This window comes from Nanorana parkeri, unplaced genomic scaffold (assembly GCF_000935625.1).
Source record: "Nanorana parkeri isolate BGI_ZX_2015 unplaced genomic scaffold, ASM93562v1 scaffold899, whole genome shotgun sequence".
Lineage (NCBI taxonomy): Eukaryota > Metazoa > Chordata > Amphibia > Anura > Dicroglossidae > Nanorana > Nanorana parkeri.
In genome coordinates this window covers 288,106-314,779 of record NW_017307167.1, presented here as the reverse complement: position 1 = coordinate 314,779, position 26,674 = coordinate 288,106, and the positions used below count along the sequence as shown (strand labels likewise).

The window sequence follows — 26,674 nt, the reverse complement described above, 5'->3', positions numbered from 1 at the left end:
GTGATTGCACAGACTGAGGTCACTCAGCTTCCCCCCCTCCTACCAGTGCTGATGGTGGATGAAGCTCCTGACACAGGTGAGGAGCCCAGGGGTAGGATTATGAGACAGGTGAGGGGCCCAGGGGTTGCAGTATGAGAGAGATGAGGAGCCCAGGGGTGGCATTATATGACAGGTGAGGGGCCCAGGGGTTGCAGTATGAGAGAGATGAGAAGCCCAGGGGTGGCAATATATGACAGGTGAGGGGCCCAGGGGTGGCAGTATGAGACAGGTGAGGGGGCCAGGGGTGGCAGTATGAAGTAAGTGAGGGGTTGAGAGCAGGAACGTGCGGTCAGGGGAGGCAGAGCCTCACCTAGTATTATGGAGGAGCGGTATTAGTATTATTCAGAGCGGCTTGTAACAAGTTACACAGCAGGGAAAGTCTCCCCACTGTGTAACCTGTCATGAACGGAGCGCTGCCTGTTAATTACAGGCAGTGCTGCATCCGGCTTTTGACAGGTAGTTAGGCTACACAGCAGTGGGCTTCTGCTTGTGTAACCTAACATAGTGAGGCAAGAGCTGTCACAGCCTCTACTCTGTGATAGAGGTGTGAGCTCTGTGGATGGTTTGGATCAATGACAAAGCACCATTGGTGCAAGCTGTCCAATCAAAAAAAGAAAAAAACCCACTGAGGCCATCGATCTCGATGCCTCAGCAGTGATGAGCAAGCGAGGGACAGGGAGGCTCCTCCCTGTATCCTCCCTTCCTGCTTCACACTAGCTTGGGTACCAAGTTGGGGGGCAAGGCTTTGGCGGGCTGGGGGTGGGGTTACAACTGGATATGGGTGTGGCTTCGGCAGGCTGGGGCCAGGGCTGGTCATGCTGGGGGCGAGGCTGGGGAATGCCTCACTCGGAACCAAAGGTACTGCATGTCACTGGTTGAAAGGTGGCAGTATAAGACAGGTGAGCCTGCAGAGATTCATGGGGCCCCACCAAGGAGCCAGCGGGTGCCTAAGAGAGCTCTGCTGCTTCCTGTCCGATCGCCCGGACAGGAAACGGCTACTAAAATCCTCAACTAGGCCCATAATGCTCTTAATCCAGCCCTGACTGCAGACCTATACACATGTATGCATACTAATATGACACACATATATACCGACACTGCACACATATACACACTGATATGACACACACATATACCGACACTGCACACATATACACAATGATATGACACACACACAGAAACATTAACACACATAGCAACTTCACTCACAGAAATCCTGACAATACACACAGACAAACCATCACAAAAATATACTGACAATGCATACAAAGAAAAGATATCAAGTTATCCTTTACCGCAGGTCTTCCCTGTTTATAGTAATATAATTTACAATTGAAATCAGAGCCGTAGCTAGCTCCTTTTGCGCCCGAGGCAAGAACGGAAAATTGTGCCCCCCAACAGACGTGTGCGGTATGTGACGTCATGCGTCCCGTCTCCAGAATGGCGGCGCGCATGCACAGAATGCGCTGGTGGACAAATCCAAAATAGCATAAAAATTTGTTTCGTTTGACGAAACTAATGAAAACATTGTTAGTTTCCGTTCATTTATTCCGAAACAAATTTTTAGTCTTTGCACATGTCTAGTAATATGTGTGCATGAGTGAGTGTGTGTGTGTGTGATTGTTTGTTTTTTAATTTATTTTTTATTATTATTTTTTTTGTTTACTGTTTCGGGGCTTCGGGGAAATATTAGGGGTCTAAACAGACCCCTGACATTTTCCTTTTTGAAATAGAAAAAGAGATTGAGGACACAGAGTGGGGTAGGGGAGAGCAGTAGGGATCCGAGGAGAAGCTGGAGCCCGTGCCGCTCCTCTTCTCCCTGCTGAGCCGCGACTGTGTTGGCCACCTGGCGCCCATTGTTCGCCATGGCAACAGGGCCGAGGGGGCGCAGCCAGGCGGGCCCTGGCTGCGCCCCCTCAGCTGCGCCTGAAGCGAGTGCCTCACTCGCCCCATGGTGGCTACAGTCCTAATTGAAATGACTTGGGATTTTTTATGTTTTCCATGGAATGACTGGTAAATGACACAATGGAATGCACATAGAGTATATTGGGAAGAAAAATGGGACTTGCAGTAAGAATTTTTTGACGTATCAAATAAATCATTAGAAGACACACTCTACCCACACAGTGGCATATTCTAAAATTGAGATTAGGTGGGATTATCATTAACTTCTATAGAATGACAAGGGTTTCAAGAAACTTTTGGACGATTTCTTAAGGGACCGTAATATACAGGGGTACAGGTACTCCTAGAATGAGATCCTAATAGGTTGGACTTGATGGACTAATGTCTTTATTCAACCTCAAATACTATGTAACTATGTAAATGACACCAAGAATGCCCATAGAGTATAATGAGTAGAAAGATGGGCCTTGGAGTCAGAGCCATTTGACACATCAAATAAATCTTTAGCAGGCACACTCTCCAAGCACTCTGCCATTTTTCAACATTGAGGTTAGGTGGGATTAACATCATCTTCTATGGAATGACAAGGGCGAATGACACAATGGAAGGCCTATAGACAATAATGGAAAGCAAAGTATCAGATAATTTGTAGGCAAAGCTGAAAAAAGATATCAAGTTATCCTTTACCACAGGTCTTCCCTGTGTATGGTAACAGAGTTTATACTTGAAATGACTGGGGATTTTTCATGTTTTCCATGGAATGACACAATATAATGTCCATAGGGTATAATGGGAAGAAAGATGGGCCTTGGAGTCAAAACTATTTGACACATCAAATACATTTTTAGCAGGCTTACTCTCCTAGCACAGTAGCATTTTTCAAAATTGAGATTACATGGTATTTTTATTCTTTCCTATAGAATGACAAGGGCGAATGACACCAAGAATGCCCATAGAGTATAATGAGAAGAAAGATGGGCCTTGGTGTAAGAGCCATTTGAGGGATGAAATAAATCTTTAGCAGGCACACTTTCCAAGCACAGTGCCATTTTTGAAAATTGAGATTAGGTGGGATTAACATTATTTTCTATAGAATAACAAGGGTGAATGACAGTCAGTGGTATGGGCATCCCCTTACCTGGTCAAAGTCTATGAGCATTCCATTCTGTCATTCCTTTTAGTATGCCCCCTCTTTTATTCTAGGTAAAGATGCCAAGCTGTAGGCCGGTAGCAGGCCCTGGTCACCGGACCTCAGAGCCATCCAGCCTCCAGAACTAGGGTTGCAGCAAGTGGGTAATCTGATGGGGCCCCTCGGGGTGATTAGGCAAGGCCGGCTATTGGCAGTTAAGGTAATAAAATGATGATCAGGTGGGGAATTAACGATAACGTCAACTATGAACATGTAAAACATTGAGGCAGTTCTCTAGGGGGAGTACCCCAAAATCGTACGCCCCCTCTTTTATTAATGTGTGTGCATTATTTTTTTTAAAGGTGGACTTTGCCTTTATAGTTATTCTATTTAATCCGTGTTTTTTTATTTAAGGTCAGCTGTAACAAAAGGAGGCATCCCTACTTCCATAGCGGTGTCTTTTCTTTCTCTGGAATCGGGCTTTAACACAGTTTTAATCATTGCTGATTGTAGATTGGACACGAAATAATGATGGAGGATGAATCTAACGGCTCTATGTCTCGCAGCAGCAGAGTATCAGGCGGGTTGCTGTACCCCGCTTTGGCCAGCAGAGGGGGCGGTAGGCACGGACGTCTGGTCTATAGGAAGTTATTGGTCATCCCACGTGTTCTGTATACGGCCTGCTCTGCGCTCTCCTCCATATCGCCTACACGAAGACATCATGCCCACCTTCGAGCTCTTCACTAACGTGCCCAAGGATGCCCTTCCAGAGGATCTGTTGGGTAGTCTGACCGAACAGCTGGCAAAAGCCACGGGCAAGCCGGCAGAGGTGAAGTATAATGGATGAAGCGGGGTGGGTGGGAGGGAGAGGGGCGCCTGGTACCCGGTCTATGTCATACACCTGCTGGATGTAGATTCCCTGTACGTGTCCATCATGTTGCAGGACTAGACCCAGAGAGATATCAGGACCAGCAGATCATCGGTGTAGTCTGTGGACATGGGCACTGATTACTGTATAACCTGTCATCTGATGTGAGGATGACACTCAATAACAGTCTTACTGTGTATGGACAATCACTGGTGCCAATCATCAGGATGTTGGGTCACCAGGTTGTCCTGTGGTAACCCCAATTGTTCTCTGCTAAATATTGAGATAGTCTAGACACATTAAATTCTTCCAGTGTGCCTCATAGCGTTTTGTAATGATTGATCATTCCAAGGCTAAGAAGAATGCAGATTTAAAGCAATTTTGGAGGTGTTAATGCCTGTGTCAGATTCTGTTGCTGTGTCTCCTTCAGTTGTCACCTGTAATAATGGGAGGTGAAGATCTCCCAATTGTGACACCTGGTGACAGGGACAAATGAGAGGTGGGATTTCCCTTCAGGTTGGGGAGATTTGTCTTCACTTTCTGTTGTGATTCTGGCACAGGAAGTGGGTGTAAACTAATCAATAGGACGCAGACTTCATAAAATTCTGACTACCGGTAGTATAAGGGTTTGGTAAGAGTGACACTTTGAATCTTGGTATTCTATAAAGCAATCAGGATGGAGCGTGATCATTGCTGATAGTGATGGGGGGTGATGCAGTATTGAAGGGCGGCTGTGTAGAGCAGTTCTGTCAGCAGCTCTCTGTCCAGTCCCGTCCTGATGTCACTGGTTGCCAGGAGCTATGCGGGACACCAGCCAGAGTGTCCCGCTCAGCTTCCTGGCAACCGATGAAGCCGAACAGAGTGTCACAAGTTGCTAAGAGTTGTGGCCACCCCCTAATGAGATGCTGCCTGAGGCGATCAGCTCAGGTTGCCTCATTATCGGGATAGCCCTGCAACCCCTTAGCTGCTCTGTCAGTTGCAGGCTTTCTGACTTCATTAAGTACAGTTCAGGCTAGTAGCCGTGCATTGTACATCAGGAGGCCAAGGGACCATCCACAACTTGGAGCATCAGGGAGAAGAGGAGAGCATCGGGTGCCCGAGGCACAGAGATGAGGTAAGTAAAAGTCTCTTTCACTTGTACCCTAGGCATAAGCAAGCATTGAACCTTTGCAGCTCAGGGGTGTCTCACTGCAAGGTTATTCTTTTCTTCTCCTCGGAAGCCAGCTTAACCACCTCCCATCCTCCAAACTTTCAGAAACGGCCGGACGAGAGCCTTCTGGATGCAGGTGGCCGTCTTTAAATTTCCTTTGCGCCCGCTCGCGTGCACCCCCTGGAGCGCGAAGAGCGGTAAACTGACAGAATTTGAAACGGCCAGCAATGCCTGTTTACATACAAACAGTCCGGCGTCTGTATAGCCGCTCGATCGCTTGTATGATGCATCTCTCCCCACACAAAAAATATTAAAGACCCCCAACCCCACATAGATGCGCAAAAATGCTTTAGGTGCACCTACACGCAAAAAACGCCAATTATGCAGCATTTGCTACATATCGCGCGTCAGAGTGTGAGCAATCATTCTACGGCCATCAATCACTGTTAACACTAAACTGATGAGCAGTAAAAGCTTTTAAAGTGTCGCCTATGGCCAATTCTGGGTGTGGTAGTTTTTCTGTGATTTCGTGGGCGTGCACAACTTTAAGGCTTGACATGTTTGGTGGCTATTTACCCGACATGACCCCGTCTTTTATATTTTACCAAAAAATTGGGTAATAAATGTTTCCTAACACACATTTTTTTTTTTAATTTTCATTATATAGTAAAAATAAAAACCCCGTAGTGGTGATTAAATACCACCAAAAGAAAGCTCTATCTGTCCCCACAAAATGGTATAAAATTCATGTCAGTACAGCGTTGTACGACGGAATAAATGTCAGTCAAAGTACCGCAGCGCTGAATACTGAAAAATGGCCTGGTCAGGAAGGGGGTGTAAACACCCTGGTCATCAAGCGGTTAAACTCTATATTGGGGGAGGTCAGAGAGCTCTCACACAGAGAGTGGGCATGGATTTGGAATACTTGGTGTGGATATCTACATGTCTTAAAAGTTAGTGTTCCCATCAGCTGTACATAGGAGCCCTCAGCTCCAATACAAGCAGTGGGCTGGCTCTTTGAAGGAATTGAACAAACATTGCAATGCCTTTACTGGTAAATGCCAGTCTGGAGTTGTGGGTATTCCTATGCAGACTGTATTTGCATGCAGACTACCCTAGGTAATGCCCACATGTGATGCTGAGCCTCCATGATTGGAAGAACTGAAATCCAATCATTGAAAGGGACGAGCAAGGGAGAGTCAGGCTGGAGAGAAAAGAGCTAGATGATGCTGGATATCCTCCAGCCAGGAAATGAGGCAGACTCTATCTGACTTGCTTCAGCTTCTAATACACACTGTGAGAAGTTCAGAGTGTGCAGTGAAATCAGAGTAACCAATTTTAGTCCTGGAGTCTAACATTGTGTAAGATGGCAGATAAGCCTGGAGCTCAGCTTAAGGTCCCATTCACACTGAGCGATTCGCAAATCGCGCGACACATGTGTCGCGCGATTTGCATTTTGCGCGGTTTGTCGCGCGATATAGCGCAAATGGTTGCATTGAGCAAACTAGAATCGCGGCAAAATCCGCTCCAAAAAGGGTCCTGCTGTAGCGATGCGCGACAGCGACGGACAGAGCCCCATTGTAAATAGCTGCTGTACAGAATTGAGTCATTAAGATTAGACAATGATTGGGACTCATGGCCTGGGGGTGATAGGACCATATCGGAGGGATTTAAAGCCATTGGAGCCAGTACAGGGAGCTGGAAGGAATAATGGAAGAGTGTCAGCATATTCACAGTATGCTTGTCCTATTAGATCATTGTGAAAATGTATTGCTTGGATAAATCTGCAGCTCCAGTTTATTCAGTTATTATGTTAGCGGGAGCAAGTGCTGCCAGGAAATCTGTTCATTCCCATTGTTTTCAGACTTTGTGCACACCATCAATGTTTCAAGTTTGTAGGCTTCATACTCTATTTATGATTAATCACAGTGAGGAACAAGTACAGTGTACATGACTTGTAATCGTTAAACTGAAAAAAGCTCAGCAATTGCATCCACATAAGTAAAAAACGATTGATTAGAATGACTTCATCGCATACAGATACAGTTTAATCTTCTATTATAGTAGAATTAAACACTAATTATTTTTTTTTGTAGATATATGTAAAAAGTTACCAAAAAGGTTATAACTTGCCTGTGTCACCGCCTCTCACCCCCGTCTGAAGATCTGGCGCTTCTCCAGCGGCCGAGCAGGATGATGGGGCAGGCGCATGCCCAGTAGAGATCTTCGGCGGGGAGAAGAGGAGAAACTCAGTGGAGCTGAATGAATGCGGCCGTGAGCATGCACGTCGGACAGACACCGTGGGACCCGAGGAATCTGCGCTGGATCAGAGACCGGCACCAGCGCTGGAGGGATTGCTGAATACAAGTGGAAGGAAGAAGATGGTCAGATCAAGAGGCACCATTTAAGGTAAGTCCATAAAGCAGCATGAGGGGGGGAGGAAATTAATTGGGACTTTAAATGTCACTTTAAGCTTGAAGCCATTTAGAAAGCTTCCTTGTTGGATGGATTGTATCATGAGATATGCCTACAGGAGTGTAGCTATTGTACAGAATAGGGTTCAGGGGTGTGGAAATTTAAAAAAAAAAAAACTACTTGTCCAAGGACTAAAGCGGGGGCCCGATCTACTTGTCCCTCATGACAATCTACATGTCCTGATAGAATTTTATTTTTTTTTAACCAAAACCGTATTTAGCAGTGCCAATAAGAGCTTTTCATTGGTCAGTGCCGTCAGGTGACCGCACTGACCAACGAGTACTGCAATTTGTGAGCAAAATTCAGAATACATGGCACAGGTACAGATAGTACACCCGTACTGGAGGACGGGAAGGACCGTTCGCTGAAAGAAAAGTATAACGGGGGGAAGGATAGGGGGCCGGATTTGTGCAGGTAATTCCATTTTCCCAAATTACTTGGGAAAGTGGATTTACCCTTTGGGGCGGGTGCAGACTTGGGCAATCGTGTGCAGTTGCATACAGCAGTTGCCACATGGCCCCATTGATTTTAATGGGGTTACATCCGCGTGGTAATCACTGGAAAAAATGGTACATGTACCTTTTTTTGTGACATGCACCATGTAGTGTTTTCAACCGGAAACTGCGCAATCTGCCTGGCGAGACTGGGGTACCATTAGACAATAATGGCACTGCCAGCGCAATTGGCGGTGGTGTGCGTTTCTGTGACCGCCTGGCCATCCACACGATTTTGTTCACGATTGCCGTGCGCTCACACACTCTGCCCTGTGTGTGCGTTTATTCACATGCAGATGATAGGTGCAGTGGGCTTGGTTTTAATTTTTTAGATTTTTATATGGGCTAACAATCCCCTGTGTGATAGCTTTTGGAGGTGACAGGTTCTCTTTATTGACCCTGTCACCTCCAACACAGGAGTTCTAGCACAGCTCTGTGCTCGTTCTCCTGTGACAGGAAGGCTGCATTCCTCTGTCACTATTCACACGGAGCAGGGCAGAGAAGCTTTCTAACCTAATCTAATTTGCCGTGGTCACGGGTCCCCCACAAGAGCAGGGTACCCCGAAGACCACGGCAGAAAGGAATCAAGCGTGCAGCGAAAGGCAGCCGGGAGCGGTACACGGCCGCCGGCGGTGGGGAGGGGGTGTGAGATTCAGACAGGTTACAAGTGATTTTGTACAGCCGTTCAAGATCACTTGTACAAAACCGCTCCCACGCTACATTTAGCCGTGCTGCCTGCCTGCAGCAGGGCTAAATGTAGAAAATGCCTGAAACAGCCTGTCCTGGGCGTCGTGTGATAGGAATTTTTTACCCCTGCGGGTTTGTGTGTGATCTGCTTGTATACGGAGTGCACGAGGGCAACGTAGGATCAGCAGCTTGTCAGGATTCAGAGGAGCTATTGAGGTTCTTCGTGTGCCTGACAAATACATTCATCTCCTGAGCCTTTATTGCTTTTTATTATAGGAGATCTGAGTGCCTTGGGTAATATACAATGACAATATGTAAAATGTCATTGGATGATAAAAGGTTACAACTTTCCTAAAAAAAGGTATACTGGAAAAGGTTTTGGGGATGAGACTAAATACAGATTAGGAAATATCTAGTTCTAACACAAGAGGGTTGTCCTCAATTCATATACTCGCTTGCCTAAGGAATCCAGTGCTGTGCCGCCATCTAGGTCCCTTTTCAGTCACTGGGAGTTGGCTGCCTCTTTCAGGCTCAATGGCAGACAATGGTAAGTATTAAGCGCACTCAATTGTAAGTGGACACTAAGGGGGGCTTCAAGGCGTGGAGGTGTCCTGCGAGGCAACTGTGAAGATAGAACAAACAGAGGAGCGCAGCGACCTAGTGCAATAAGAGTCGTGTGGCAAAGTAAGATTGAGTATCCATACCAACACGTGAGTGCAATCCTATTTTCTTCACTCTTACTTTGCCACATTGTGCTAGGTCGCTGTGCTCTTGTGTTTTTGTTCTCTCGTTACACTTCCAGGTTCTGGCAGCCGGGCCCGCTGTGTGCGCCCCGCTTCTGCAGCCGCCTGGGATATATGCTGAGATAATTCTAAAAATGCTGGTTGCCTTGCTGTTAAGCTTGGCCACTGGCTTCAGTAGATTAGTCACTGACACAAGTACTGTGTGCCGATCAGGAAAGTCTGAGGTCCCTTGCAAGTTACTGAGAATATGGAAGCTAGAGAGCAGCCACATACTGAAACTAGTGCATTTTGAAGACGCCAGCATGGTGGCCACAATGTTTCCCTCATGACATGTTTGTTTAACCTTTTCATGACTAGAGTTTTTTTGGAAGCTTAAACACCCAGACCAAGTTTAGCATCATTGATATGAATCAGTTAACTTGGCAGTAGCTCCATAGCTTCATTCACATGGGTATACACATCCATATGGTGCACACATCTGTGCAGAGACCTATGAGAGGACACGGCTACATGCCAGCCTGCACATCCGTCCAGGACTGTGTGTGCAGTGCAGGCACCTGGACCGGCACAGATGTGCAGGCTCGGGTCTTCGTGAAGCCGTGTCTTCTCATAGGGATGCATAAGCAGCTGCACATACTGCACGGATGTGCACACCCAAGTGAATGAGGCCTTTGACTAATTTTCCTGATTGATAGCCTCTCTGCGAACTCGGAACACACAAAGGTGCACATTCCTGGTACTCTGCTGCAAGGTTAATTATCATCCTCACAGCAATTCACATTTGTAGTAAATAGTGGTTTGGGTGAAGGCGGAGATGCTGCCTAGCTTTATTTTACCTTCAATTTGACTTTAAAAGATTTGATGTTTTTTTTAAGCCTTCATTTAATTTTCTACCCTGTCTTGTTTTTTTCCCTTCTACAGTACATTGCCGTGCATATTCTGCCCGACCAAGTAATGAGCTTTGGTGGCTCAACAGAGCCTTGTGCTCTATGCAACCTGAAAAGTATTGGCAAGATTACAGGCCAGCAGAAGACTTACACCAAGCTATTGAGTGGTATACTAAGCAAAGTTCTGCACATCTCCCCTGACAGGTAAGTCTTCTGGTCACTACATGTAATGCTAGTTATAGTGAACTAGTCTTAAAGAGACCCTGTTATCAACTTAAAATATTGCAAATAAAAGCACAGAAACTCAAGTATTTTAAGTGCTTACTTTGATTCACTTGTGTCTCTGAACTTGCTAGAAAATTGGACTACTACTGAAGTGTCAAATCCCTAGTACGGACTCCTTCCTCATTGCAGGCCATAGCTCTCGCCTCTTCTGGGAGTGTCTAATTACTCTCCGTGCTGGCCCAGCTCCTCGGTCCCTCCCCTCCCTGCATTTTATCTAGCACCTGGAGAAGACGCAAAGGGGAGTAATATAGATTGTCAATCACAAACAGGAAAAACAGTGTGCTAAACCCTACCATTGTTGCCATGGTTACAAGGAAGCGGCATGCTCATTTGTGGTAGTTTAGGGAAGTTTATGACTGCAGAAAGGAAAGATCATTTCCAATAACATTAGATCTGAAAGTGCCATATGTATCCTAAATAACAGCTGTCACCATTGTGTACAATAGGTGACCCCCCAGTAATGTTACTGTTTGTGCTGTGACCCAAGCACTGTGTTCTCCAGAAACAGACAAGGTCCCAATTCATTGCTGTGCTTGTGAACAGTAATTGCTGATAATGTTTTGAACTGGTTATCAGCTCTGTGTTTAAAAAGGGAGGAGGTTTCTGAGTTGGCAGGGTGCATTTTTTTTATTGACATGGCATGCAGCTGAGAAGTATTTCAGATCCTAATATATAGATGCCTTGCTGCACTACTTACCGGTATAGGATGTTCCTTAAAATCCTGGTGGGTGCTCGTAGTGACCACGGATAGCACCGTGAAGATATACAAGTTTGCAAAATGAGTACTGTCATTCCAGTACAAGCGCTTTCGGGGCCGCACAGGCGAAAGCGCTTGTACTGGAATGGCAGTAATCCATTAATAAATGGACTTTTGTTGAGTTCACTTAAATGATGTGCTGGTGACATCCTTTTGCAAACTTGTATTTTACATCTGGTCTCTATCTGCTGCTTCATGGACATGCCTCTGTTACCTCTTTCTGCTCCTTGTAGAAAGGAAATACTCACATGTCAACTGAAGCAGGTTCAAGCCTGGGCAACCACTTCTGCCTGTTTGATGTGAGGTAATGGCGCTGAATGGCTGCCTCTGCCTAGGCACATAGAGCTGTGGCAAAGAGGCAGACGTGGATCAGAAAACAGTGGGCTTGGAGGGAGGCTGAACCAGCTAACACAGGGGATTATGCTGCAAGCACACCAAGGATCTCTCAAAGTCCAGATTTGTATTAGTGATTACTAGGGATGCACCGATACCAGTATTTCGGTACAAGTACCAATATTTTTTTTTTTTTTCGGTACTCGCCGATGCCGACTAGCGGAAGTCCCATTCAGGAAGCCGGGCGGCGAGTAATGACTCGCCACCTGGCTTCCTGATTAGCCGGGCGGCATGTAAAGACTCGCCACCTGGCTTCCCGATTAGCAGGGAACCCTTCCCCATGCTTTGGGTTACTATGTGACAAGAAAGCATGGAGCCGGCTTTCTGGCCAATCAGGAAGCTGGGCACCGTATAGTGACGCCACGCCCAGCTTCCTGATTGGCCGTGAAGCCGACACCATGCTCCCTCGTCACGAGGTGACTAGGGAGCATGAAGCCGGCTTCCCGGCCAATCAGGAAGCCGGGCGTTGCGTCATTACCCGCTGCTTAGCTTCCTGATTGTGCGGGAAGCTGGCCAATCAGGAAGCCGGGCAGCGAGTAATTACATGTACTTTTATATAGTAAAAAATATAAACCCCCCAGTGGTGATTAAATACCACCAAAAGAAAGCTCTGTCTGTCCCCAAAAAATGGTGTATCATTTTCAGTACAGCGTTGCATGATGGAATAAATGTCAAAGTACTGCAGCGCTGAATGCTGAAAAATGGCCTGGACAGGAAGGGGGTAAAAACATCTGGTCAGCAAGTGGTTTCATTAACAAAAATAGAGCAGTGTATGGCCAGCTTTAGAGACGTCTCTAACAGCTGAAGGAATGTGATCTATAACCTGTTGTGCAGCTACTACTGCAGTTTACAGTCAAAGGCTTACCAAGTACATATAAACTGACTTTGTTACTGCTAATTTTTTGCTGACTTTTTTTTTTTTTTTTTTTTTTTTTTTTTAAACCCTGCTAACGTGGGCTGGAACAACTCTACATTTGCTTAATTGTACCCCAGTGTCAGCCACAACAACGGATTGACAAGACTCCTCTTCTGTAATGCATTCCCTCTTATAAATAAACTTCTTACATGAAATGAAGTGATTTGTTTTGTATCTGTAATATGCTTGGGAATAAAAGGGTTTGCCTAGAGATGCACTTTAAATTTCTGGTTGAAGTATGGATGAATCCAGTGTTGAACATACAATAATAGAGGAAAGAGGGGGTCAAAACATTTTGTTTAAAAGGTATCTCTGGATGTGCATTTATTTATAAGACATTTTATAGAGTGGGGAGGGCTTTGACCCCTGAGGGGAATTCACCCCTCTGTTTGACTATTGTCCCTGAGAAAGGAAAAAGAGAGGGTTTGTCCAAAATTTTAGAGCTGTCCCCAGAACAAGGTTAGGGGAAAACTTTCAATTGGGACACTTATTTCGGGGAGAACTGTCTAAGCAGAATTCCCCTCACTTTGGGAGATTTCCTGTTGCCTTTCTGGGACTTGAAAGACAATTTAAAAATAAACTGCCAGGGGTTTTAATCCTTCTAAACCCTATCCTAAACAAAAAAAAATTGGGGGGATATAAATACACTTTAATATTCAATATAAGGCGCCTAAAAGATAAATTACACTTTTTTTTAAACTGATGTTATTGATTTGAACAGACTTATTTAAAGTGACACTTAACTCTCTTTCAATCTTAAAAAGTACTATAACTATCAACAGAAATCTTTTGTGTATCACCTCAGTTGTAGATCCTCAAATCATCTCTGAATTGGTGCTGACACTGTCCTTCCTTCTGGAGGGGGGCTACTTTTGTTGCCCATGGTCCCTGTGTGTTGAAAAAGGAGCCACCGCTCCAAGCTCACTCCTGTGATGGACTACAATCTCAGGTTTAGTTTACTCATTTGTATTTTGTTAAAGAACTGAGGTGAGTGATTTCCGCTCATCCTCATAATTGTGACAGAGAAGCAATAGCCCGCTATATACTGAGCTTTGGGTCACGGGAGGAGGTTAGTATATGTCCTCCTGTGACCCTAAAGAGAACTATGGGGGAAAAACACTGACCCCATAGTCTTTTAACAGTTAAGGTACTTTAATGCATTGTAAGAATTAACTCCTGAGTTTAAAGTCAAAACATTTTTTTCCCTCCCCCCCATGTTAATGTTAGCACTTACCTTAAATGGAGATGCTCCTCATGTATCACTTCCCCCCTCCCTTTTAGATTGTAAGCCCTCAGGGGCAGGCCCCTCCTTTGCCATCTTGTCTTGAATTGTATTGTGATTGTAATATCTGCCCTATATTGTAAAGCGCTGCGCAAACGGTTGGCGCTATATAAATCTTGTATAATAATAATAATGTCTTTTATTCCGATCTTCTTTCCTGATGTTTTCATCTGTCCCTCCAACGGTGCGGCGGCTCTCTGATCCAGCGCTGACACCTCTCTGCTTGCAGGCACTTCCGATCCAGTGGTGTCTGCAGGCGGGTGCACGCGTCCATAGACTTACCTTGCGTCTCTGCTCGTCTTCCGGCCGAGAATCAGAACTGCGCATGCGCCCGCCCCAAGATCCTTTGCGGCCGTACGAGCAGTTCCTGATTCTCGGCGCAGGAGCACGCGAAGAAAAAAAGGTAAGTTAAAACCGCTGTTTTAGCGTTTTTTTTTTTTTTTTAAACTGTTTGCCTATATCTACTGCTTGGTAGCAGTAGATATAGGCAAAAAAACGGGAGGCTTTAGAACCCCTTTTTATGTCACTTTAACACCAGCACTGTGATATTGGGTTGCTACATTTTTGCTGCAATGACTGCTTCCAAATGCTCCAAGTTTTTTAGTATCAGCCTTTCACATTGCAGAAGATACATTGGAGACACTTTTCCCAGCAGAACCAATTTACTTCAGATGAGTATAAACTGCTGCTTTCAGCTTATATTACAGTATGTCTATTTTGTTTTGGATCTGAATGATAATCACAGCAGTCAAAAAAACAATAAGGTAAACTTCTCATGAGAAACATGAAGCCTGCCATTGCTGGACTCTCACTCTGAAAATGCTTCTTTCCTGGCTTTCATGCTGATCACCTTGTTTTAGGTCACTGGCCTTGATCAGTTATGCACATAAGGACTGCAGACTTTTCAGATCTGCATACTTGTTCTGAATGAGTGACCTAACTCACCAAACCAGAGGGTTAGCATTACAGCCAGGCAACTAGCATGTTCAGGAGGAGGCCAGCCATGGTATCCTCTGTATTTATACATTAACATTAAGGGCCCTTAAGGACTCGGTTTTGCATCAACCCTTCTTGTAATGATGTGCAGCATTAGGGTAGCCTACTCATTTTGAATGGGCTGGAAGAGCACTTTTAACACCCCAAAAAGCAGACCTGCTCAATTTTTATTACACAGCTCAATGCAATGTACATAATGGGTGTTGTGCACTGTGGTGTATTGTCCATTAGTGCAGTGCACATGTAGCGGTAATGTTTTTTTAAACATGTATATCACGTGTTACCATTATGTGACTATCTTATTACGCCCTGAAGTAAACTGTCATGAGAAAAATATAGAGGCTAAAAATTCTAATTTCCTTTCTGTCATATGGACTTTCTGGTTTTAATCATGAGAGTAATTGACGTGGAATAAGTAAGCAGATTTGGAGCTGTGACCTAATTTGCTGCTTACTTGGTTAGTGACTCATAATGTAGCTCAAGGCATTTTCAGAAGAGAATAGTTAGGGACATTTCAATTTCTTTGTGTTTTCAAATAAATAAGAAAAATAACACATTTTCAAATTGTTTTAATTTTTTTTTTTTGGTCAAATATGAAGCATTGCATATTCATTTTTCTGGCACTTCAATCTTTTTATATTTCTTCCAGAATCTACTTGGCAGTCAGTTGTAATACTCCTCTTGTCAGACACTCAAGCCAAAAGTTACACAACTGGCTCATTCCATATTAAAAAGCTTAGTCCAAAGTTCCAGGCAGACTGCTACTCGTATGCTGTCTCTTTAGATAACCCATCGTGCTTTGGGAGTCGTTTTGTAGTTTATAAATAAAACAAAGATTTATATACACACACAAAGCATCAGTTTAAAAAATAAAATTTACCAAAAACCATTACGATTTGCTTTTAGCACATTTTTGATACATAGCAGTATTCACCATATTTGACTTTATTTGTGGCAAATGGTCTAGAATCATGACAAGCAAAAGATTCCCACTGCATCTGACTATTGATATGATCATTGTTCATGGAATTCTGTGTTTGCTTTGTGCTAAAGTTCCATATTTATCTTGAATGTCTATAGAACATTTTCTGAAAAGGTTTTGGGATCATCTGGTTAGTTTTTCCTGAGAGATCAGCAGTTGTTCAATATCAATAATTCCTGTGTTTCCTGCTGTCTTTCTGATTTCGGATAACAAACCTTGAGCTCTGAGCAAGACAAGACTTCAGTTTTTTGGATGTTTATTTATGATCCTTAATAACTTCATGCTGTGTCATTGGCAACGTTGCCAGGCCCACCATCCTGGGATGTTACTGATTCAAGTGCTTTTTGTTTGGAGTCAATGGCTTTCACTGTGGTTTAGAAATGGCTCTGTTGCCCTTTCCATACTGATGTCAATGGAATCTTTCTTTGTGGTCTGGAGGTTTGTGTCGGCAACCTGAATTCGATGGGAAGTGACAAAATAGATGATGTTTATGATGACCGGGGCTTGCTGTATTTAAGCCTAGCTGGGTTTGGTATGCTGAATCTAATTATTCCCTTAATTGGGTTAAATGACTACAAAATATATAACGCCCTTCATATATTCTGATATTTTGCTGCCTATATACACTCCTTTTTAATGAGTAGAGAACATCTAAAAATGTCAATTGTGTCTAAGCAGTACCTAAAAACGCGACTCAAATGTATGCGCATAAAACGCACACAAAAAAACTCTTGTAGAAACAAGCAAAAACGCTGTCCCATAGGTGTGAATGCAACCTGAATTCCTCCTGAGGAAAAAAAAAAAGTGTACTTCCTGGTATGCATATATACCTCCTAGCTGTATGCTTGCTATGGTAATCTCAAGCACTGCTACTTACTGTGAGGGCTCTTTCACACGTGCGGCAAAACCAGGCGCTGGAGAAGCTATTTTAACGCCTCCTCTGCCGCCTATTAACACCCATGTGTGATAAAACAATAGCAACCGCCCAGTACAGTTCACACATGGGCGTCAGCGTTGCGGCAAAAAAAAGATTGCATTTCGAGTTCTGGAGGCATTGCCCCTGGAATACTGCCTCCATAGAAGTCTATTGAACTGCCTTTGAAACACTCGTTCAACGCTCTCTGGAGCGTTGACAAGGCATTAAACAAGTGTTTCACAGGCGGTTTTGCAATAGGAGGGACCCCAAGTTAAATAGTGAAAACAAAAATGTGTGTGGGGTCCCCCTCCTGATCCATAGCAGATCCTTTAGGTCTGGTCGGAAAGTTAGGAGGATTTTACTTGCAAAATTTTATTTTTTATGTACTCTATATAGAAAAATCAGTTAAAAAATGCAGTTTTTCCAAGCAAATCCAGTATTTGGAGAAAAATGCATAACTTATCCGTCAAAGAAAACTGCAGGTACATGCGTTGTGTGAGAATGGGCAAAAACAAATGTAACTTCTCTTGTGGTCGAATGTTTTTCAGTAGGTTCGTTTATAAAGAACAGAGTGAATGGAGAAATTCTGTATTATTGACCATGGTTCTGAGGATCCTAAGAAATGTTAAAAAAGAGATACAATATTACAAAACTTTTTCTTAAGTACTCGCCAATACCAATACTTTTTTTTTTTAGTGTCTTGTGACTGTTTGTTTTTTCTAAAACAATACAGACCAATGATTTTAGGACAGTGGGGGAGCGCCAGAACCACCTTTTAGCAGCAATAACTTGAAGTAAATCGTTTTCTGCATGACTTCATCAATCTCTCAGTGTACTTTCTTTCTCACACAACTGTATGTTACTGGCCACAATACAAAAAAACATTTAGTGGTGTATGTGATGTGATGCATTAGAATCAGAAATTCCTTTGATCCTTTTCTGTCATTTTGGAATCTCTTGTTCAAATCAACACACGGAGCAATAGGACCATGTACAATATGAAGTATTTTAATTAGCTGTAAACATTCTTTCTGAATGGTTCACTTGTGTAGGACAAGAAGATGAAATTCCCTACTACTGGAAAGGTTACCCGGGTCCCAGTAACAAGCAGAACTGTGCAAGAGGAAAACTGAGCGGTACAAGACGTTCGACGCATTGAGGGGAATTTATCAAAACTGGAGCAAATAAAATCTGGAGCAGCTGAGCATGGCAACCAATCGGCATCCACTGAACAAACTGAAGAGAGAAGCTGATTGGTTGCCATAGGCAACTTCTCCAGATTGTGTCTATAACCCCCCCATCATAACTGGAGCAGACAAAATCTGGAGCACTTGTGCATGGCAAACAATCAGCTTCTCTCTTCAGTTTGTTCAGTTAAGCTTTGAAAATGAAAGGAAGAAGCTGATTGGTTGCCATGCACAGCTGCTCCAGTTTTGAAAAATTAGCCTTGTATTTAGGCACTCCACAGAAAACATTTTCAAAACCATCAAGTGAAATCGGCACTGCTGGATCAATATGATTTTATATGTGTTTAACCGAATACCTTGCATAAAAGGATTGGGTGGAGCTTATAAAACTTGCACAACCAAAGTTGAGCAATAGTCATATTGCTAACCTGTTTCAAAATCTACAGACATCTGCAGCTGCTGCCTAGTAGTCATTGCAAATACCTGGACTGCTGTTTAAAACTCATATCATCATGCCTATATTCACCTTGCACACCAATGTATGCCAGAGTTCTGTACCTCCAACACTGATGTCTGACCTCTGCCAGCTGCTTGAAAAGGCCATGGATTTGCCAGCCAAGGTAATGCTTTATGTTGTCCCTTTGGGCATCAATGTGCCCTTTCTATAGTAAAGTACTGAGGAATACCAGTGTCATGGGTTTTCATGTTCTTTGCTGCTTATCTTAGTTTGTTGCTGTTTTACATGCAAAGAATTCAATGTAATATTTATTTTTAGCTTGGTAGGCTTTGAATGTATCGAGTATATTGTTCTGCTTAGGTTACTTTTTGATAAACTTAATACATTCTTATATACAGTAAATTAAGTTGATCAAAAAGTAACCTAAGTAAAATAAAATTTGTATTTATTGGCTAGAAATTTTAATCCTGAAACACCTAACACTAACCTTCATTCCTAAAATCTTGGATTTACTTTTATCAGACGCTGAAATTATTGGTGCCAAATCCTCATATGCCCATGACAAACATTTTCCTGCTTAATCCCTGGTGCCAAATCCAGATGCTCTGTAATAGCGATTTTTTTCTACTAGTAGATGCCTGTAAGATCTGTGTTCTGTTTCCACTTTATTGGCAGTTTTTCCAATAAAATGAGTTATTTTCAGCACTTACTCCTATTAGAGAACAGTCTTACCATACTTCACCTTGTATGCTGAATATTCTTATATTCTTTATGTCTTTGTAGTACTTTTCTATAATGATTCACACTGATCAGCAGATGACACTAGGCCTTTCACCAGATGCATGTGCGGTGTGCTCTCTGCAAAGCATTGTAAAGATTGGAGGCACAGAAAATGAAAAATACTCCAAGCTTCTGTGTGACTTTCTGAATAAAGTGATGCACATACCTTCCGAAAGGCAAGTTACCATCTAATCATTTTTTTTAAATTATTTTTTTGTAACCCTGTAATGCAATAGGTAATAAATACTGATGTGCTTAATGCCAAGTTTTTAAGATGGTCATGAAGCACAAAGGTTCTGATAACAAGTAGGATGCATTAATACACAGGTATTGCATACTGCAGTTTAACCTGCTTGTCAGCCTGGCATTCAGATGAAGCCGAGGATAAAGTTATGAGCAGACTCCTCTGTGTCCCTGAATTTCATTACTGTCAGCTGCTTTCAGTAAGTGACGCAGTACTGTATAGTACTGTTCCCCATAAGGTTCCAAGCCTCATTTATGTAGATAGCTGTAATATGTTTATGTATATTGGTACACAATTATATCCTGTTTGAGGGCTGTGTAATTACCTCTTGTATTATTGTGTCTTACTGTTAAAATGTCTCCTTTATGTAATCCTTTGGTTCTGTAATGAATAAAATTTATCAGAAACAAAATAATAAAAAAAAATGCATTACTGGCTAAGACAGACCAGTTTCAAAATTTAAATTCACAATGTGACCTCTTTAGTGAGAAAGTGGGCAGAAACTTGGCAGTTAAGCAGGCAGGACATGTTGGCCATAAAGCAGGCAAGGGTCAGTTAATAGGACAAAGAGTGTATAGAATTTGGCAGGTAGACTTGGACCAGTAAAGAAGGCAAGGGTCAATAAGAGAAGGTCAGTCAGTGTCTAGCTTTCAGTGGACTGTTGATGCAGACCAGATATCAAGGAAGGATCAGTTTGTGGTATAGAAGCATGTCATGGCATTGCTGTGTACGCTCCCTGAGCTTTGAGCAGACTCTGCAGTACCGAGTTCTGATTTTCATGCAGACCTCCCAGGCAGCCATCTACAATCCAATTGAAGGTTGCCAAGCTGCTTAGACTGGCTATACAGATTCATAGCACTGTCACTTGGTTATTATTTTTCTGCCTGTCACTTGTAGATGTTTAGGCTGTTCCAAAAACGTATTTTTAAAAAAAAATGTGTATGATTAAAGCTAAACTCTAGGCGAATATAGAAGATGCAGCTTATTGTAGCCCTCTCCTTTTACAAATCACCTATTAGTTGGTATAAAAATGCACAAAAAAAAGTTTGGGTTTATACTTCCTTCACACTGACCTTCCATCCATGGTGCCTAGGTCAGGATAACATCACACTGCCTCCAGCTAGATCCTGGGGAATACAGAGCAGCCGCAATCTCATGAAAAGTCACTCCATGGAATGGAGTGCAATGGAATTTAGTGTCTTTTCGCAAGCTTTTACCTGCTCTGTCTTCCCCGGAAGGACAGTGATGTCACACTTAGTCATGTGGAACAAGCGGGTAAGGTAAGTATAAATCTAACTTTTTATTTTATTTTTTATTTTTTTTATTCAGCTAAAAGAAACATTTCTATAACTTATTTTATTTAATGTAAATGATAAAGCAACAAAATCCGAAGAATACAAACTTTACAGTGTATTCACTATCATAGTTTTCCTTCAGTCTCTGGTCTCTCTCTCCCAAGACCCCATGAGCTCACTAGCCTGAGCACCAGGCATCTTTTCTGTCCCTGATTGGTCATGGAGCCTGGGAGGAGGAAACCAGAACAGGGGAAAAGGAGGGGGAGGGGCAGACAAGGAGGGAAAGAAGGAAAAACTAGGGGTCAAGACCTCGGACCCCTCTTTACCTACTAACCGTAAGGGATTTATAAAGGGGGAAGGGACTGTTTGAGCAGTCCTTGCATTTTACTGCAAGGTCCATTTTAATGCACAATGTCACAGATGGGGAGCCCGCCCATGGCGACTCGCTAACCGGAGCGGGTTCCTCATCTTTGGGCTGATAAAACACTAATTGTCACAGAGCGTAGTACCACAGCCTGCCACTGGAGGGTGACTCACAGAGGGAGGGTGACAAAGGTTTTCTAGCCTGCTTGAAAGACAAAAATCTGCCAGTTGTACAGTAATTGAGGTTGTGCACTTCCCATCAACTGGCAGATTTTATGACGAAAATGCAATCGCAGACAAAAATCTCCAGATAATTGTAAGATATATGGGCACCTTTACCACTTTCCCACTGCCCACACACCAGACACACGACTCACGGTAGACTGCCACCACCTGCAATTTGTCCATGGACTGGTCTGCTAGGAAACCATACACACACACAGATCCCTGTCTGACAGATCTGCTAACTTATACACACTAACACTAACCTGCACAAACACACAATGCAATTTCATACAGGTTAACAGTGAGCTTATAACCGAGCGTACAGACACTAGTAACAATGACCAATCTCTTTAGGAGTATGAATTCGTAGTTTAGTACACAGAAGGCCACTTATTAATTTGATAGTTTATCATCCCTAGGCGGGCAGTGCATAGAAAATATGTACAAAAGTAAAAAGAAAGACAATTACATACAAAGAAATGTTGGCTAATAAAATAGGAGAAAAACAGAAAAAAACTTGTTGTGTTGCTTGTTGTGCTGGAGGGAGAACGCCGATACTCTGTAAATGCCATGTCCTTAGATACACTTTCCCAGACCAATACAAAATTCATAGTCCCAGCTCCCCAATTTAATTTGATATGGGTGTGGGATGGGCTCTAGCCCTTTGACTAATCATTTCAGGAAGTCTGACCCTACCTGCTGGGGGGAAGAGGTTCTGCTCTCTGAAGTGGCCATAGGTTATTTGGGCCCGGATCCAGGGCCGGTGCTAGGATTCGTGCCTACACAGGCAAGGTGCATTTTTGCGCCCCCCTCCCCGACCCCCTGTAAAAACAGGGCATTTTGACAAGTACTTGTCAAAATACCCAGATGTTTGCGATGCCGCCGACGTCTCCATCTGCTGCTGAAGATAAGCTCCGCCCTCCCAGCCAGAGATCCTCGTGCGGTGGATGGGAGGAGTGGGATCTCTTCTCATTGGCTGGTGGGCGGAGCTCCAGAAGACAGTGGATGGACCGCACCGATGATCGAGGAAACGGATGAGCTCTCAGCCCTGTCGCTATCGCTCCTGTCAGTTTGACAGCGACAGGGCTGAGAGCTCACAACGTTACCTGGCTGCGAGCGAGGTGATGTGCCGTTCTGACAGGGCAAACTAGGCGGCAAGTACCTGTACTTGTCAAAATGCCCCGATACAATGTTACATGTTTTTTTTTTGTTTTTTTTTACTTTACATTTTGTGGTGGAGTCCTCTGGGCAGGCTGTGCGGAGGAGCGTTGCGTCACTGCTGTGGACGGAGCTCCAGCTGGGTCTTAAAGGCACAGAGACGCACCAGGGATCCCGCACATCCCAATGGCAGCTGAGACCCCCCATGCATCACTACACCAAAACAGTCAAGCAAAACAGATGACAGACGCACTCAACAATTCGTCACCAGCTTTACAGTAAGGTGCACACGGAATGGGCTTTAAACAGTAAAATAGCAAAAAGTTTTCCTGGCACACTCACAAGCTAGCATGTAAAAAAGACAGACTTGTAAGACAAGTTTTTTTACATGCTAGCTTGTGAGTGTGCCAGGAAAACTTTTTGCTACCCCCCGAGATAGTGCCGCTCCTTCCCCACCGCTCTCACCCGCAGCGTGAACGGGCGGCGGGGCTGCAGAGGCTGTCACTTTTTTTTTTTTACTTACCACGTCATGCTGAGCTTCGCGTCACTGCTGCTCAGGTGGGCGGTGCTCAGGGCAGTCGCCGCCCACCTAAATTAGGACCCCGTCTGGAGCGCCGCCCACCGCAGCAGCAGTGACGCGACGCTCCTTTCCAGCTCAGTGCCGACGACATCCTCACTTGTGAGAAAAATTGTGAGGCACCGCAATCGAGGCAACAGTGAGTAAGACGGGGCTCGGGCTTAGTTTTTTGTGTGATCTATTGCTGCAGTGCATTCTATATGTTCTGTGCATATAGAATGCACTGCAGCAATAGATTTACAATTCTGCACTGCTAACATGAATGGGTTAAATGATCCGTAGTACAACTACATGTTATGTACTATGGATTATGATCTAACCTATTCATGTAAGCAGGGCAGAATTGAGAGGGCTTCCCACAAGCTGAGCACCGAGACGCGATGCAGCGATCCTGCCAAGCGCCGACTACGTGAGGCACCGTGTGAGGCAACAGCTGGGACGGGGCTGGCTGTAAATCTATTGCTATAGTGTAGTGGACGTGTGTAATGTATATGTACTACATATATACAGCACACACCTCCACTACACTCCAGCAATAGAGTTACAATTCTGCCCTACTAACATGAATAGGTTAAATCATGATCCATGACATGTAGTTGTAGTATGGATCATTTAAAGTCACCTGTCCCTTTAAAAAAAGTATTGGTAATTGGTATCGGCAAGTACACGTGGGGAAGTACTTGTACTTGGTCCTGAAAAAGTGGTATCGGAACATCCCTAGTTATAGTGATATTAAGATCAAAATGTTTTACAATATTGCTATGGAGCCACCCTTGTGTGTGTGCTAGAAAGCTTGGTGTGTCTCCATAAAGACACAGCAAGGCAAGTCATTCCCCTCTCCACCTTCTTCCTTCCTCCCTCCTTTCTCCAAGCTAGTAGATAGACTGCTGCTGGAGTCTGTGCTGCCCCTTGTGATTTTGCACTGGACAGGAGGTTTAGGGAAGTCGAGCTGAGAGAGTTGGAACAAACATGATGACTGTGAGTGTTTGGCCAAACATTTAAAGAAACACTTTGCAGGGCAATGTATATTTGTTTGATCTGGATTCATTATTGAAAATGAAGACGTATACTACCTTAATCCTTCCCTACTCTATACAAAACTAAAAAAAATTGTATGGCCAGCTTTAGGGCTGCGTTATCAACACATGAAAATCAGATTTCAATGAGGACCTTGATCACAGACTGAAAGACTGTGTTTACAATGTTTGCTACAGTTTGAAATCTTGCATCCCTCCTTTCGCAAGCATTATTGTGGTTGACTCACATGTGTGGGCATGGATCACATTTTTCACACCTGATTTCACTTTTAATTGTTCCCAAACCGTCACACCTAGTAGCAAGCAAGTTGTGCCAAGTACATGCACATATCATGGTCCCTTGTGGCTAAGAAAACATCACAATGTTGTATTACTATATAAAATAGGTAAAACAGGACTAACTACATTCTCTGCAATCATCTTTAACTCTTAATTTATACTTTGCTGCATATTAGCATTGATATTCTCTTTAGCCATTTTCAGCCACTTTGCATTCTCATGCATGTGCTCATAATTTTTCAAAATGGGTTTCCTGATGGCAACAACAGCGGGCCATACCTGTGCTATGCGTGTTGACATAGCCATTTGTGGTCTCTATTGGTTGAGCATGTGACAGGGTGACACAGCAGAAGAACAATAGGCAGATATATCTGTAAAAAATAAGTCAAGGCAACTGGACTTGCTGTATTTTTCTAGAAGACGTTTCACTGGTCATCCAACCAGGTTTCTCAGTTCAGAATGACTTGTACAAAAATTATCTGGAAATAAATATGGTGAATGATGCTCCAATCCACATAATCTGTTAGTCACAACCAGGTGTTGATTGCATTTGCATAATTGGAGCTATACAATCAACACCTGGTTGTGGCTAACAGATTATGTGGATTGGAACAACATTCACCATATTTGTTCCCAGAGAATTTGTTGTACAAGTCATTCTGAATTGAGAAAGCTGTTTGGATGTCCAGTGAAATGTCTTCAAGAAAAATACAGCAAGTCCAGTTGCCTTGACTTATTTTTTACTGATATACCATGACCTGGATAAATGAGAACCTTCACAGACAATTGGCAGATAGAGACACTGATTTGCCACTCTATAACAAGAAGTGCCTGAACAAGCACCATAATGGCAGGATCACCCAGGATTATTGTAATAAAAGCTTCATATATAAATACAAAATAAAAATTACTTTGAAATTACTTTAACATACTAAGGCTTATCTGAGATTTCAGTGATTTCTGACAATAGCCCTTTAAACCACACTCCCCATCCCCTACGCCCAACAATCCTGCTCTTTGCATCATTCTAATGTTGGCAAAGGTGACCTGATGACTCCCCCAAGGCATTAACACAGGGCATCATTAAACGCAGAAGAGGACCCAGGTTGCACCACAGAGGGGACTTTGAGGTTCTAAAACATTTTCTCTCATGTCGTGAAACCATCAATACAGACTAGATTCTGAAGCTACAAGGTGTGCGCACAACATATCCTGTCCTATCCACCACAGAGAAGGACACATGGTGCAGTGCTGGAGCATGGAGACAACAGGTGCTGTTTGGCAAGATTGGGGGCCTAAGTTAAAAAAGAAAAAAATCTGGAGTAGGGCTGCAAAGAACAACCTCCCACTCACCCTGCTCACTATCTGTTCCTCCAAATAAAACATGGAGTTGAAATCCTATGTAAGCTCCATATCAGATGTTGCTGGAGCTTACACAGCATTAATGTCTTCCATGATTAATCAGTAAAACAACTACTACTACTACTACTTTTAAGTACTATTTAGGTAAGATAATTACTTCTGTCACTCCCCAGTCAGACAGACCATGAAGAATTAATGCTCAAATAATAGTTAACGCTCTGGTTTTCCCTAGCTTTTCTTTTATACAAGCTTATGAAAATAATCAATGCAATTATGTAGAGACTGGATGAAAAGTTGAGTGCAATGGTAACAAACTTTTTAAAATGCAAAGAACCAGGGAAAGATCTTGGCCAATTCCATCATCAATGTGTGTTTTATTTGTTAGTTTAGAATTGTTTGCATGGATTATTAACACTATGTTCAAATTATTTCTTAGGGTTTACATAAATTTCATTCGCTTGGACTCTGCTAATGTTGGCTGGAATTGTACTACTATGGCACACGTCAAATTGTGATACCGGACAGATGCCATTCTTACCTTCAGATCTCATTGCTAATTGCCATGCTGATATCTGTTGATACTGTCCTGTTCAATAAACTGCACGGAATTGCTGAAATATCGATTGTATTAAGGTTTATGTTAAAAACCATTGTATGAATAGTACACATGCAAACATTCACACATGAGTAAGAAGAAAAAAATCACAAAGGGAGGAAATGCAAAAAAATTATAAGTATGGCTTATTTGCAAAGTGGAGTGTCGTTAAAAAAAAAGGGTAGTTTTTCATATACTGTAGGTATATAGA

At 43.3% G+C, this 26,674-nt stretch overlaps 1 protein-coding gene across 2 annotated transcripts; it reads left to right on the top strand.

Annotated features, from left to right (window-relative positions):
* The first annotated feature begins 3,719 nt into the window (after nt 1–3,719).
* MIF (macrophage migration inhibitory factor (glycosylation-inhibiting factor)) lies at nt 3,720–26,419 on the top strand. Of its 2 annotated transcripts, none has more exons than XM_018565904.1 (3): nt 3,720–3,902; nt 10,412–10,581; nt 26,305–26,419. In XM_018565904.1, the coding sequence occupies exons 1-3, from the start codon at nt 3,795–3,797 to the stop codon at nt 26,381–26,383; spliced, it is 357 nt and encodes a 118-aa protein (XP_018421406.1). In that variant the 5' UTR covers nt 3,720–3,794; the 3' UTR covers nt 26,384–26,419. The 2 variants fall into 2 exon arrangements, with proteins under 2 accessions (XP_018421406.1, XP_018421407.1); XM_018565905.1 differs by lacking the exon at nt 26,305–26,419 and adding an exon at nt 12,729–12,864 and having other exon boundaries at nt 10,412–10,582.
* Nucleotides 26,420–26,674: the final 255 nt, after the last annotated feature.

Coding starts and splice junctions, on each gene's coding strand:
- MIF (XM_018565904.1), top strand. CDS start 3,795: ATGCCCACCTTCGAGCTCTTCACTAACGTGCCCAAGGATGCCCTTCCA. Junction 3,903..10,411: donor CCACGGGCAAGCCGGCAGAG/GTGAAGTATAAT, acceptor TCCCTTCTACAG/TACATTGCCGTGCATATTCT. Junction 10,582..26,304: donor CTGCACATCTCCCCTGACAG/GTAAGTCTTCTG, acceptor ATTATTTCTTAG/GGTTTACATAAATTTCATTC.